The sequence below is a fragment of the Macrotis lagotis genome, chromosome 1 (genome assembly GCF_037893015.1).
Source record: "Macrotis lagotis isolate mMagLag1 chromosome 1, bilby.v1.9.chrom.fasta, whole genome shotgun sequence".
In the NCBI taxonomy this organism is placed as follows: Eukaryota; Metazoa; Chordata; class Mammalia; order Peramelemorphia; family Peramelidae; genus Macrotis; species Macrotis lagotis.
Genome location: NC_133658.1, coordinates 41,173,414 through 41,188,707, shown reverse-complemented (window position 1 = coordinate 41,188,707; position 15,294 = coordinate 41,173,414). Strand labels below are relative to the sequence as shown.

The window sequence follows — 15,294 nt, the reverse complement described above, 5'->3', positions numbered from 1 at the left end:
TGCACCGGATCAATGATTCAGTAATGTAACAGTGTTAGAAGTAGGGGGGGGGGAAGTCCTCAAAATATCTGTTCAATTATTCTTGATTTGGGGACTAAGGTTTCAGATTTAGGTCAGGGGAAGTTCTAGTCCTATTAAAGTAGTGGAAAGAACATTGGGTTTGGGATCAGAGGATTTGGGAATCACACTCCAGAATGATCTTGGGCAAATGCCTTCACATTTCAGGGACTCAGTTTCCTCATCTATAAAATGGATTCTACACTGTGGCTTCTTCATCTTTTCTGCAGCCTATAGTCCTTGGTTAGTTTAATGAAGTCTAGGGATCCCTGTTTTTAAATGCATAAAATAAGATACATGTAAGTACAAAGGAAACCAATTATATTGAAATAAAGGTACATATTTTTTCCATTCAAGTGCACCAACTCATTGAAATTTGTCCAAGGACCAAGGGTCTATGGAGCCTAGGAAGAGGATCTCTGACCTAGAGAATCTTTTAGATTCTCTTGCCATCCACCTCTCCTCTTCCCAATGTGAATGGAAATCTATAATCTTTCCAATCATGTGAAAAGATAGTTTTTAACATTTATCTTTTGATAAGCTTCTAAGTTCCACATTTTTCTACCTCCCTTCCTTCTCTCCCCTTTCCCATGACAGTGAGTAATCTGATATGTTAAACATGATTATAACTGAAGGAAGAGTAAATGTGAGAGAGGGAGTGACCTGGGACCATTCACTTTTGTTACTTATGTTCCTTGGCCTCAGTTTCCACATCTGTAAGAGGACTAGATGACTTCTGAGTTAGTCCACAAACATTTATTAAGGCACTATGTTAAGTGCTGGGGGATACCAAAAAAAAAAGACAAAAAACAAACTCTACCAATAAGGAGTTTACATTTTAATGGAAGAGACAAATGCTTCTAGCACAAGAGACCATGACTAGGTGGAGGAGGTAGTTCTGGGGTGAGGGAGTATTACAACTTTTATTCTGCCCATAGGTTAAATCAACTATCAGGCCAGTCAGTCCTGTTCCCTGTACCTGTGCCTCCATTGACTTGTAACCCAAGAACTTTTCTCTTTTACAGATTTCAGGCCCTTTGTGGCACAGATATGGCTCCTGGGTAAGTGCCTCTGAGACATGACTTGAGATTCTATCTATCTATCTATCTATCTATCTATCTATCTATCTATCTATCATCTATCTATATATCTATTTATCTATTATCTCTCTCTCTCTCTCTCTCTCTCTCTCTCTCTCTCTATCTATCTATCTATCTATCATCTATCTAGTTTGTTTTGTTTGTATTTGTTTTCCTATTGCGTTTCCTTTTAGATCGAAAACTCCTTAAGGGCAGGGACTGTCTTTTGCCCCTTTTTATCTCCCCAGTAGTTAATACAGTGACTGGCACATAGTAGGTATTTTTAATTTTTTTGATTGATAGATGAAAGAGACAGAGATAGAGAAAAAAAGAGAGAAACAGAGAGAAGGATAAAAATCCAAAGACAGAGACGTAAATGGAGAAAGACACAAAGAGAGAGTAAATGAAGGAAACAGAAACAGAGAACGAGAAAAAGAGAGAAACAAAAAAATAGAAACCCAGAGCCTGAGATGGAAACACAGAGATGGAAAGATAAAAATTCAGAGTCAGAAGTACAAGTAGAGAAAGGCACAAAGAGAGAGTGAATAAAGGAGGGAGAGACACAGACACATAGAGACAGAAACCAAAAGAAACTTTGAGGCAGAGATGAAACAGACACAGAAAGATAGAAAAGCAGAGACAAAGAGACAGAAAGTTAAGTAGGGAGAGAGAGAGAGAGAGAGAGAGAGAGAGAGAGAGAGAGAGAGAGAGAGAGAGAGAGAGAGAGTTGGAGGGGAGGGAGAGGGGAAGAGAGAAAAAGGGAGACAGAGAAATGATAGAAAGAAAAGAAAGAGGGAGAGAGGAGGAGGAGGATAGAGGGATAGAAGAGAGAAAAAGGGAGAAAGGAGAGAAGGGAGAGAAAAAGAGAGGAAGAGAGGAGAAGGAGGGAGGGAGAGGAGAAGAAAGAAAGTGAGAAAGAGAGAAGAGAGAAAGAATGGGAGAGAGACTCAGAGAGAGACAGAGAGACAGAGACAGAGAGAGACAGAGACAAGACAGAGACAGAGACAGAGACAGAGACAGAGATATATAGAGACACACACACAGACAGAGAGAGAGAGAGCCAGGGAGAGAGAGAGTGAGAGAGAGAGAGAGAGAGAGAGAGAGAGAGAGACAGAGACAGAGAGAGACAGAGACAGAGAGACAGACAGAGAGAGAGAGGCAGAGAGGCAGAGTTCCCTGACCAAGGAAGGATGCTTTTGACAGGCTCAGTTTGTTCAAGGGCTTAGTGCTGACGTGAGAGCCCTGGTAACTGGCCAGATGTCTCCTAGCGACAGGGTCTCCTTCCCAGCAACAGGGAGGCTCTTCCTAGCAACTGCAACCTTTTGGTCCCTACCCTGCCCTCCCTGTGGGAGTTTCTACAGAGGCTCCCGGAACATCAGCTCCATCTGCTTAGAAGCAGACAGGATTCTCGGCTAATCCATAGACTCCCAACCCAGGGCCGATCCCGAGCAGGCAGTTTCAGGCTTAAGGCAGACTCGGGGCCTTTTGAAATTATATGTTTATATGAGCCATACTCAAGCTTGCCATGAATGTTACGGAGTCCAAGTGAAGCCCGGGAGCATGTGTTTCGTTATCAACAAATGTCACTTCATGCAAGTAGGTGAATTCTTTTCATCCTGGGTCTCCCCCTCCCCCTTTAGTATCCAGCTTTAACCGGAGCAGTTGTTGGGCCTACCTCTCTGAAACCTTTGTAGGTGGTTGTGGTTTGTTCCTTCCAGGGCCTTCTGTTAGAGTTAGAAAGGTATGGGTGACATCCGACTTGGAGAGCTTGCCCAGCTTGGAAGTGCTCTGGGACCTGGGACTTTTCTCACCTTCATGGACCATGGGCTTATGAAACTCCAGGAGAGAATATAAACATAGACTGATGATTTCAGAATCATTAGTACTATTTCAGCCTCCTATGGCATAGGATGCTGATGATTATGTTTACATGGAAGGGTAAGAAGACTATTCATAACAATGATTATGTTTTTATGACACTGAGCTTTTCAAATAATTTTCTCAAAACAACAAAAAGTTACATTCCCATTATGCTTTGAAGTTTCCAAAATGCTTTATGAGATATTATCCCATTTGAATCTTCCAACCTCTGTTGAGTTAATAGGAAGAAGAGGAAAGTAAGACATCAGATCTGATATCTTCAGTGTATTAAAAGAGTTATGATAAGTGAAAAAGCATATATAAAGTGTTTTGCAAACTTTCAAACTATATGTATATATATATATATATATGCACACACATACATGTATATATAAAATTTGATGTATGTGGAAACTGAAGCTAGTGGTCTGATGACCTGTCATCATAATATTTTCATAATAATATTAAGACAAACATTTAATATGATAAATATCAATGCATATAAGCCACATTATCAAATCCATCCCCAATGGGGAATCTTCAAATAATTTTGAATGGTATTAAAAAGAAGTCTTGAGACAAAAAAAATTGGGAACTGCTCTTTGAGGTTACCCAAGAAATTAATGCTGTGAGTTGAGATTTATTTAAAAATTTTTTATCAGAAATAAAAACATGAAATAATAGTAATTCACATTTGTATAGCATTTTAAAAAATCCATCCATGGAACTCCTTATAAATCTGCAGTAGGTAATGCCATCACTAGCATCTCCATTTTATACATGATGAAATGGGAGCTTAGAGGATTGATGACTAGCCCAAGGTCACACAGTTAGGTAGAATCTAAGGGGACATTTGAATCCAAATCTTCCAAGTTCCAAGTCTAATGCCTGGCAAGTCTTCTCCATCATGAAATATATATTTGACCATATCATTGTGGGTGAAGACAATTCTTCTCTTGGTCTATTAAATTGCTTAGCCTAAGCTATTTAGATTGTATAGACATAGATATATATGCCAGTGTTAATCTGTACTAGGTGGTATGTTACTTCTTTAAAAAGGTACCACTCAACCAAGAATTGGGATACTGATATAGAGGTTTTCATAGGGGCTGTAATAAAATGGACTTTGCTTTCCTTAACTGAGGCTGTATCCACTGTTTGAGCCATTTAAAGAATTATTTAGATTACTGATGTCAAACCCAAATAGAAACAGGAGGGTGGGGGGACTAAGCTGTGTATAAGGATTCCTGGAGGCTTCAATTTACTTAGAAAACCATCATTTTAGCATTCTCCACATTTTACTGTATTTTTATTTTTGTTTAGTATTTCTCAATTATATTTTAAAGTGGATAAGACTGCATTCAGTTGTATTGCAGGATGCATGTTTGGCACCATTGATCTAGATTATTTAAGATGCAATCTTATTTCTGGAAAACCTTAGGTAACCAAAGGAGAAAAATGAATTATAGGCAAGAGTCCATTGGAGCCAACTTTCAGAGAGAACTGACTGTCAAATTTTCAATATGGGATCATTAAAAGATATCTCAGAAATCAGCAAGCCTTGATTTATTATTTTGTTGATTTCTCAACTTAAGAAAGGGATCAAGAAAATATGAATAATGCAAATAACACTTAAAAGTACAGTCTGTGTAAGAATAAATAGATTGTTCCTTAGTATGATAAGCAGTATCTATCTGAAACCATCAACAAGCATTATATAAAATGGGGATAAGCTAGAGGCATCCCCACTGAGATCAGGGGTGAATCAGGTTATCACCACTGCTATTCAATATTGTATTAGAAAAGTTAGCTTCAGCATAAGAGAAGAAAAAGAAATTGAAGGAATTAGACTAGGGAAGGAAGAGACAAACTCTCACTCTTTGCAGATGACATGATGGTATATCTAGAGAATCCCCCAAAATCATCTAAAAACTACTAGAAACAATTAGCAATTTTAGTAAAGTCGCAGGATATAAAACAAACCCATATAAATCCTCAACATTTCTATATATTACCAGCAAGATGGAGCAGCAAGAGCTAGAAAAAGAAATTCCACTGAAAGTAACTTTAGGGGGCAGCTAGGTGGCACAGTGAATAGAGCACTGGCCTTGGAGTCAGGAGTACCTGGGTTCAAATCCGACCTCAGACACTTAATAATTACCTAGCCGTGTGGCCTTGGGCAAGCCACTTAACCCCATTGCCTTGAAAAATCTAAAAAAAAATAACTTTAGAAAATACTTGGGACTCTACCTGCCAAGGCAGACTCAGAAGCTCTATGAAAACAACTATAAAACACTTTTCACACAAATAAAATCAGACTTAAATAACTGGGCAAACGTCAACTGCTCATGGATAGGCCGAGCTAATATAATAAAAATGACAATTCTATCTAAATTAAACTACTTATTTAGTGTCCTACAAATCAAAATTCCAAAAAATTACATTAATGAGCTAGAAAAAATTGTAACTAAATACATATGAGAAACACAAAGTCAAAAATATCCAGGGATTTAATGAAAAAAAGTGAAAAAGAAGGTGGCTTAGCCTTGTCAGATCTAAAATTATATTATAAAGCATTAGTTGTCAAACCTATCTGGTACTGACTAAGAAACAGAGTGGTGGGTCAGTGGAATAGACTAGGTAAAATAGCAGGAAATGATTACAGTAATCTGCTGTTTGATAAATCCAAAGAGTTCAGCTTCTGGGACAAGAACTCTCTGTTCAATAAAAACTGTTGGGAAAATTGGAAGTTAGTATGTCAGAATCTTGGATTAGACCAATATCTCACACCCTATACCAAGATAAGATAAAAATGGATTCAGGATTTAGACATAAAAACAATATTATAAGCAAACTAGGAGATCAAGGAAGAGTTTACCTGTCAGATCTATGGAAAGGGAAGTAGTTTACAATCAAGGAATAGATGGAGAACACCATTAAAAACAAATTAGATAATTTTGATTACATTAAATTAAAAAACTTTTGCACAAATAAAACCACTGTAAGCAAGATGAAATGTAGTAAATTGGGAAACAATTTTTACAACTAGTATTCCTGAAAAAGACTCATTTCTAAAATATATATAGAGAGAGATGAGTCAAATTATCAAAAAACAAGCCATTCCCCAACTGACAAATGGTCTAAGGATATGCAAAGGCAATACAGATGAGGAAATCAAAGCTATCTATAGTTATGTGAAAAATTGCTCTAAATCATTACTGATCAGAGAAATGAAAATTAAAGCATCTCTAGGTACCACCTCACTCCTATCAGATTCGTCAATATGACCAAAAAGGACAATGATCAATGTTGGTAGGGATGTGGGAAATCTGGGACACTAATACGTTGTTGGAAGTGTGAACTCATCCGAACTTTCTGGAGCCAATTTGGAATTATGTCCAAAGGGCAACAAAAATGTACATACCCTTTGATCCAGCAATATCACTACTGGGTCTATACCCTGAAGAGATTACGAAGGGTAAAAACATCACTTGTACAAAAATATTTATAGCAGCCCTGTTTGTGGTGGCAAAGAATTGAAATTTAAGTGAATGCCCCTTAATTGAGGAATGGCTTAGCAACCTGTGGTATATGTATGTTATGGAACACTATCGTTCTATTAGAAACCAGGAGGGATGGGAATTCAGGGAAGTCTGGAAAGACTTGCATGAACTGATGTTGAGCAAGATGAACAGAACCAGAAGAACATTGTACACCCTAACAGCAACATGGGGGTGATGATCAACCTTGATGGACTTGCTCGTTCCATTAGTGCAACAATCAGGCACAATTTCAGAGTACCTGCGACAGAGAATACCATCTGTATCTAGAGAAAGAATTGTGGAGTTTAAACAAAGACCAAAATCTATTACCTTCAATTTTTTTAAAAGTGTCTTATGCACTACATAATTTTGCTATCTCTAATGTTTTATTTTCTCCTCAAGGTGATGATTGCTTTCTCAACACATTCAATTTCGATCAATGTATAGCATGGAAACAATGTAAAGATTATCAGACTGCCTTCTGTCTGGGGATAGGTGGAGGGAAGGGGGTGGGGAAAATTGTTAAATTCCAAACCTTACCAAAAAAACTTACAAAAAATCTATTATTGTATATAATTGGAAAACATTAAATAGTAATTAAAAAGTGCTTTGCAAACCTTGAAGAGTTAACAAAGAAAAGTACACTCTGTGCTTTTCAGATAGCATATAGGATATGTCCTCCACCAACACAGAATGGCAACTGGTCTGTAATTTATAGTCATAAAACATGTGGTTGACCCATGATCTCCTGGATCATTGGCGTCAGAAATAGGACTCAGGTTCATGCTGAGTTGGCCTTCCAACCACCATGGGCACAGGATTCTCTTCCAGAAGCAACATTCCCTTCTATACAAGAGTTAGTAGCATTCTGGTTGTTTGTGATACATCCCTGACGGAATATAAGCTCTCTGTGGGTAGGCATAGTTGTTCCATTTGTCTTTAAAAGATCCAATTCTTTGGGTCACATCTCTTTGCAGAGATACTACAGTGGTTTGCTATTTTCTCCTTCAGGCAAATAGGGCTCAGTGATTTTCCCAAGGTCCCACAGCTAGTAAGTGGGACTTCCTGATCCCACTTTATTTGAACTCCCAGAGGAGTCCTTCTGATTCCAAGCCGGGTGTTCAATCATCTGTGCCACATAGCTGCCTGTAATAATGATTGGTGACTGATAATTATCTTCAAGGTCACGGCCTTTGGCTTTCCTTAAACATTGTGAAGCATTTTTTAAAATGTGAATGGAGTACTGGCTTCGGCAGCACATATACTAAAAGTGGAACGATGCAGAGAAAATTAGCATGGCCCCTGCTCAAGGATGACACGCAAATTCGCGAAGCGTTCCATATTTAAAAAAAAAATATGAATGGAATTGAATTGATTATTACATTGAATGCTGTAGTCCTTTCAAATATTTAATCAACACATTTTCCCTCTTCTGCTTTCTTCTTGGGGTTTCCACAGTGTTCTGTTGGATAGCTGTCTGGTGGATGTCGTTGGTTCCAACTGGAGTGGAGTAGGAGGGATCGAGACCCAGGAGTCTTCCCTACAGGTATTGGACTAGAGGAGCAGGCCCCCATGGTTGGGCCTTTGATGCCAAAGAGCTTCCACCAATTTTATTTTTTTTTTTTATGATCAGAGTTGCCTTAAGAGAAATAAACTTAGCCTAAGAAACAGAATCCTGGGATGGCTTGGCCAACTATGTCCAGGCCTTTTAGAGTATTCAACAACTACTCATTGCTAGAGAAAACCATGCTTTCCTACTGAGCCATCATTAGGATCTCATTTTGAGTTTCTGTATCCTTATCTAGAATATGGGGCCAATAAAAATTGGACTGCCTATCCCTTGTAAAGTTCCTTGTAAGTTTACATTACTATTAGCATTTATTAATTTTTGGGGGGGTAAGGCAATGGGGTTAAGTGACTTGCCCAAGGTCACACAGCTAGATAATTATAAGTGTCTGAGGCCAGATTTGAACTCAGATCCACCTGACTCCAGGGCCGGTGCTCTATCCACTGCACCACCTAGCTGCCCCCAATTAGCATTTATTAAATATCTGAGAATCAGTTTTGCATAGGAGTTGACAGAGATCAAGTCCTGAAGAGTTTAGACAAAACCTTGATCAGGCAGAATTGCCTTGACTGGAGGCCAGATCAAGGCCCCTATAGCCATGATGGAATATTTTGCACCCTCCTTACACCTTCCATACATGGGATGCTGGTTTCTGACACCAATGTTATAACCACCTTCAGAAAAGGACCCGTAAGGGGGTGGCTAGGTGGCACAGTGGATAGAGCACCGGCCCTGGAGTCAGGAGTACCTGGGTTCAAATCTGGTCTCAGACACTTAATAATTACCTACTTGTGTGGCCTTGGGCAAGCCACTTAACCCCATTTGCCTTGCAAAAAACCTAAAAAAAAAAGAGAGGAAAAGGACCCATAGGCCTCTCTGGTTACATAGGACTTCCTAGGACCATCTCACTGGGATTCCAAATGGAATCCATTTTGAGAATTTGATGAATGTAAGTTCAGAATTCTAATGGGACAAGATGATGAAAATAAGTGATCACATTTTTAAAAATTGCTGACTCACTCTACCTGTGCAGAGAATGAAGCACATGAAGACCATTAACTGGGGATGGTTCCTTATTTAGAATCTTTGACTCATAAAATGTTAGCACTGGAAGGACATTAATTTAGGATAGTGAAGTCAAACTCAAATAGAAATGAGGGCCAAAGAACCATTCAGGAGGATCCCTGGGGGCTACATATTGATTTGGTTTTAAAATGCAAAACCCATAGTTTATTGTATTTTCATTTATTTTGTTAAATATTTCCCAATTTACATTTTAATCTGCAGTGGGGCACTAGGGATTATTATGGGTCTCATATGTCTTGAGGTCCAAGAGTTTGACACCTCTGATTTAGTATAACCATCTCATTTTACAGATGGGAAAATAGATCCCCCAAGAGGACCATGACCAAGGTTACATAATAAATTGGTAGCAGAAGGAGAACAGGACCCTAGATCAGCTGTTGCTTGGTCCAAGTTTTCTTCCACTACCCTATTCTTTAGCCTGGCTGCAGTCTTTCAAAGCTATGCTTGGCTGAGTTTTGAATGCCTAAAAGCATCACTTAGTATGAAAATAACTAATATTTTTATAATTTTCAGAGTAAAGATAGCTTTCTGAAATCTTATTCCATGAACTCTGCATGTGAATCCACTCTAATTCATATCTCCTATTGGGTTTCTTCAGGAAAAGTTATTTCTCTATTGTAGGAGTTCTTTACCTGAAATCTATGAATATATATATATATATATGTATATATATATATATATATATATACACACATAATTTAGATAGGTATGTTTTTATATAATAGGTTTCTTTTGTAATCCTATGTTTTTTATTTTATATATTTGAAATCATGATTCTGAAAAGGGGTCCATGAGTCACTGGATGGCCCAAGGGGTCTTGGACAGAACAAAAGTTAAGAATCCCTGTCCTAATATCTATTTCTTTTGGTTTTATTAATGGCACCACAGGAAGAAGTCGAGGTGGCTGGCACTGGAGGTAAGGGTCATTGTCCTAAATGATGTTCTCCTAAACTCAGGAGGCCCAGTGAAGATTTTTCCCATGAGCCTGTATCCTCCCGTTTTCCTAGAGAGATCCTAAACTCTGGTTAAAAGAGGAAGATTTTAGTGTCCCTCTTAAAGCAGTGTGGTACAATGGAAAGTGCCCTGGATTTGGCCTCAGAGGACCTGCTTGCTACAGATTCGACTATGGACATGTCCCTTAACTACTCCAGTCTTAATTTCCTCATCTACAAGATGAAAATGGAGTAGATGATATTAACAAACTACTTCATTTTACAGATGAAGAAACTGAGGCAAAATTCAAACCTAGGTCTCCTATGACTCCAGACTCTGTTCTAGTCCAGAAACTCTCCTCTTTGGAATGACCTTACAACTCTGGTCAGGGTATCCTGGGCAGGGGGGTAGGGTGGTGAGGATGCTTTCTTTTAGTGGCAGGTATCAAGGAGGAAAAAAATAGCTCCTTAAATGTTAGATATTGAGAGATTTGGCCAATGGAAAGTTCCACAATGTGTGGATTTTCCATGTTCATCACGTTCCTTTCCAACTCTCCTCTCTAGATGGGGGACCTTTACTCCATTGGGCTGCTTAAATGGTGGGCCACGCAGGGAGGAACTGGATATAATGCAATGAATATTAGATGAAAATTGGAACTAGAACTAATATGAGAGAAACAGAACAAACTCCATGTTTAATTTTAGGTTATTTTCCTTAGGGCTAGAGGTCCTAATTCCTATTGAATAGCTACAGCCCAAGAATTCTGTCCCAGTTACAAAAGTTCGCCTGTTAGCATAGTATTGAAACAATCCTTGAAGAATCTTGATTATTTCTTTGATGGGAAGTTCAAAATTCTACCTTGTATTTGAGGAACATTTTCTACTCTATAAAAAAGGGTCACAAGAACATAGGGTCTTGGATTTAGATCTGCAAGGGACCCCAAAGGATTAACTATTCCAATCCTATAATTTTCTAGTTCAAGAAAATGTAGCCTTCTGTGTCTTGCTCAGGGACAGCTAGATAGCTCATTGAATAGAATGCCAGATGTGGAGTCAGGGATATTTATCTTCCTGAGTTCAAATTCAGCTTCAGGCACTAACTAACTGGGTGACCCTGAGCAAGTCACTCAACCCTATTTGCTTCAGTTTCCTTAGGTAAATTAAAATGAGCTGGAGAAGGAAGTGGCAAACCATTCAAGAATTTCTTCCAAAAAAAACCCCAAATGGGTCATAAAGAGTTGGACATGTCTTTAAAATAACTAAAGAACAACAAAACTGATTTAATTGAAGCATCTTCCATGTTATGTAAATGGCAAATTTGGACAGTGAGATAGTGATGGATAAAGTTGTAAAGTTCAAGTCAGTTCAAACTTTTATGAAACATCTACCATGAGCAAGGCTTCATTTCCCCAGAAAGGTAGGGTTCTGTACCATTGGACAGAGGACTTAGATCAGTGAAATCACAATTCCATCAAAATTGCATATTATGCATAGGGAGACCAAGGGGGGAAAAAAGACAAGGCAGAAGTCTTGGATGCAGATCCTGTCACCAATGCTTATAATCTTTGGAAATTTGAGCCAGGAACCTCTCTTAAGCCTTAGTTTCCTGAGCTTCGTAATAAGGGATCTCCTCCCAGTTGTAAATCCTATGATGTTATGAAGATGGTTCCTCCCCCAAAGAAACACCCACTCTACAAGAAGTGAAGATAGTGATATGACATTTACAAAATCAGATAAATTGAGGAAGAGAGAGCTCTAAAAACCCACAACTATTGGGGAAGGTTTTGAGGAGAACATTTGAATTAAGCCTAAAAGATTCTAAGTTAGCATCACAGGAATTTGAACTAGACCTTTCAGATTCTCCAGTTCAATTGACTCATTTGACAGAGGAGGAAACTAAGACTCAGACTGAGGGAATAATTTGCCCAGAGTCATATACTTGGTGAAGAAAAGAAGCAAGATTTGAACCTCTGGGTCTGTTGGTCCCAAATCCACTGTTCTTTCCAAATGGGAAAGCCATTTAGTATGACTTGAATTCTATAGTCATTGGAAAGCTAATGGAAATTTCTGAGCAAGGGGAGTGACATGGTCCAAGTGGTATTCTAGAAAAATTGGTCTGGCAGCAAATTGTAGGATGAATTAGAGGGGGAGATTTGGTAGGAATTAACTCCACCCAAATAATTAATAAAAATTTATTAAGTGAATACTATGTGCCAGACACAGTCTTAAGGGCTGGTGATCCAAAAAGAGGTAAAAGGCAGTCCCTGTCCTTAAGGAGTTTACAATCTAAGGGCGATATAAAAGCAAACAAATATATACAAGTAAGCTATATGGAAGATAAATAGGAAATAAATAACAGAGAGAAGACACTAGTATTAATAGGAGTTGGGAAAAACTTCCTATAGAAGGTGAGAGTTTATTTGAGACTTGAAGGAAGTCAGGGAAGCCAGAAAGTAAAGCAGAAGAGGAAGAGCATTGCAAACATGGAGAATGACCAGAGAAATTGTCCAGAGCAGAAAGATGGAGGGTCTTGTTAGACGAGCCAAGAGACCCAGATCTCCAGATTGAAGAGAATGTTTTGGGAAGTAAAATGTAAAGAAGGGTAAAAAGGTAGAAGAGGGTTAGTTTATGAAGGGCTTTGAATGCCAAATAGAAAATTTTATATTTGTTCTTGGGAGGTGATAGGAAGTCACTGGAATTTACTGGATGGGGGTATGTAACATGGTTGAACCTACATTTTGGAAAAATCACTTTAGTGACTAAATGGAGTATGAATTCTAAGAGGTAGAGAATTGAGGCAGGAGATTCACCCTCAGGTTATTTCAATGGTACAGATGTAGGGTGATGACGGTCTGCCCCAGAGTGGAGTCAGTGTCAGAAGAGAAAAGGGGAACATATTCAAGAAATGCTGCAAAGGTGAATTGGCAGACCTTGGCAACAATTTGAATATGGCGGATTGAGACATAGTGTGGAGTTGAGGATGAGTCATGGGTTGTGAGTCTGAGGATCTGGGAAGATTGTGCTGCCCTCTACAGTAAGAGGGAAGCTACGAGGGAGGGTTTAGGGGGAAAGATAATTAGTTCTGTTTTGGATATGTTGAGTTTATGACATCTGATGGATTTGCAGTTTGAGATGCCCAAAAGCAAATGCAAGATTGGAGATTACCAGAGAGATTGGAGCAAGACAGATTTGAGAATCATCAGCATAGAGATAGTTATTTTATCCATTAAATAGCCTTCTATACCAGGGACCATTCAACTAGGCCTCTGCTTTTGCCCTCAAAATATTATGGTGATACTAATCAATCAATTAGTCAATCAAAGGCATTTATTAAGCAATCAAAATGAGCAGTTTTGCTCTATGTCAAGTACTGGGGATATAAAGACAAATGTTTAACGTTCTCCACCTTCAGGAAGCTTACATTACTAATAGGCAAGACAATATATTCATAGAAAAGAATAGACAAGACACATACAAAGCAGACACTATAGAGGTTAAGGACACTGAGCAAGATCTCTTATAAAAGGTGGAACAGAAGTCTGATGGAAATCAGGTAGACGTGGGGAGATGGAGCCTTCTAGACATGTAAGAGAGTCAGGGAAAAGTTCTAGAGATGGAAAAGGGAGAGTCAACAGCAAGCAAAACATACTGTAGGTCATATCAAGGGGAATAAGATAAGTAAATTGGAGAGATAGGAAGAGCTTTGAATATCAAGTAGGTGAACATCATATTTGATCTTTGAGGGAATAGGAAGTCACTGAAATTTGCTGAGTGGAGAGGTGGTACAGTCAGATCTGTTCTTTTTTGGAAAAGCACTTTGATGACTGGCTGGAGAACTGGAGTAGGAAGATACTTAATGAAAGAAGACCTTACAGGAGGCTATTGCAATTATCTAGGGCTGAATTTAGGGCAGTGATTGTGTAAATGGAGAGACAGGTTATATGTTGCAGAGAAACAATAATATTTGACAGCTGATTGGAATAGAGGATGATACTGGTGTTTCAAATCTAGGTGATTGGAAAGATGGTGCTACAAAACTAGGGCAATTTAGAAGAAGGTTAGTTTGGGGGGAAATATGATGAATTCTTTATTGGACATGTTCAATTTGAGATGCTATGGGACATCCAAATTGAAATGTTCAATATGTAATCAGTGGTGTGGGTCTGGAACTTGAGAAAATAGAGTTGGATATTTTATCTATCCAATCCATATATCTATATCTATATCTATATCTATATCTATATCTATATCTATATCTATATCTATATCTATATCTATATCTATATCTATATCTATATATCATATCTATCTCTAGCTCTAGCTCTATCATCTCTATCTCTAGCTCTCTCTCTCTCTCTCTCTATATATATATATCTAACTGTACAAATATAAACATATATATAAACAATCTGTATATGGATGATGATGAAAACCAAGGGAAATAATGAGACAGTCAAATGAAAAGGTGTAAATAGAAGAGGAAAAAGGTTCAGGACAGATTTTAGATAAACACAATTTAGTGTAACAGGAAAAGGATACTGAGAAGGATCAGTCAAAAGAGAGGAGAAACAAGGGAGAAGAGAATCATGAAAATGCAGAGAAAAGGGGTGGCTAGGTGGCAGAGTGAATAGAGCACCGGCCTTGGATTCAGGAGTACCTGGGTTCAAATCTGACCTCAGACACTTAATAATTACCTAGCTGTGTGGCTGTGGGCAAGCCACTTAACCCCATTGCCTTGAGAAAAAAAAGAAAATGCAGAGAAAGCCAAGGGTGTCAAATGCTACAGAGAGGTTGAGAAGCATGAGGACTGAAAAAAGTTCATTGAATTTGACAATTTGGAAAGGATCAGTGGTAACTTCAGAAAATGCAGTTTCAATTGCATGATGAAATAAGTCAGATTGTAGAAGGTTTAAAAGGAGTAAGAGGAGAGAAAATTGAATTATTCAGGTTAGGTGACTTTCTCAAGGAGTTTGACCAATAAGGAGGGGATACATATAAATGGTAGGTATGGTAGAATTTATTGAGTTTTTTTTAGGGTCAAAGTTAACTGTCCTCTTAAGTTTTGGCTTTGAGGGCAACAGGAAAGGAACAAGAAGATAGGGAGCTATTTAAGGTTAAAGAGTGAGAGGGAGTCTTAGTGGGGTCAATCAGCTAGAAAACTCAGGAGAGGG

The 15,294-nt window shown here is 38.4% G+C and overlaps 1 protein-coding gene and 1 non-coding gene across 2 annotated transcripts in view; both read left to right on the top strand.

The window, feature by feature from the left end:
* The window catches only part of CNGB1 (cyclic nucleotide gated channel subunit beta 1), a 106,332-nt gene that overhangs the window by 30,911 nt on the left and 60,127 nt on the right, over positions 1-15,294 (top strand). The window contains exons 17-19 of the mRNA XM_074211170.1: positions 1,083-1,118; positions 7,997-8,084; positions 10,080-10,107. Coding sequence (XP_074067271.1) covers positions 1,083-1,118; positions 7,997-8,084; positions 10,080-10,107 — 152 coding nt within the window. The remainder of the gene's footprint in view (positions 1-1,082; positions 1,119-7,996; positions 8,085-10,079; positions 10,108-15,294) is intronic.
* On the top strand, positions 7,779-7,885 carry LOC141510427 (U6 spliceosomal RNA). Its single transcript, XR_012474916.1, has one exon. It is a non-coding gene; the product is annotated as a U6 spliceosomal RNA (small nuclear RNA).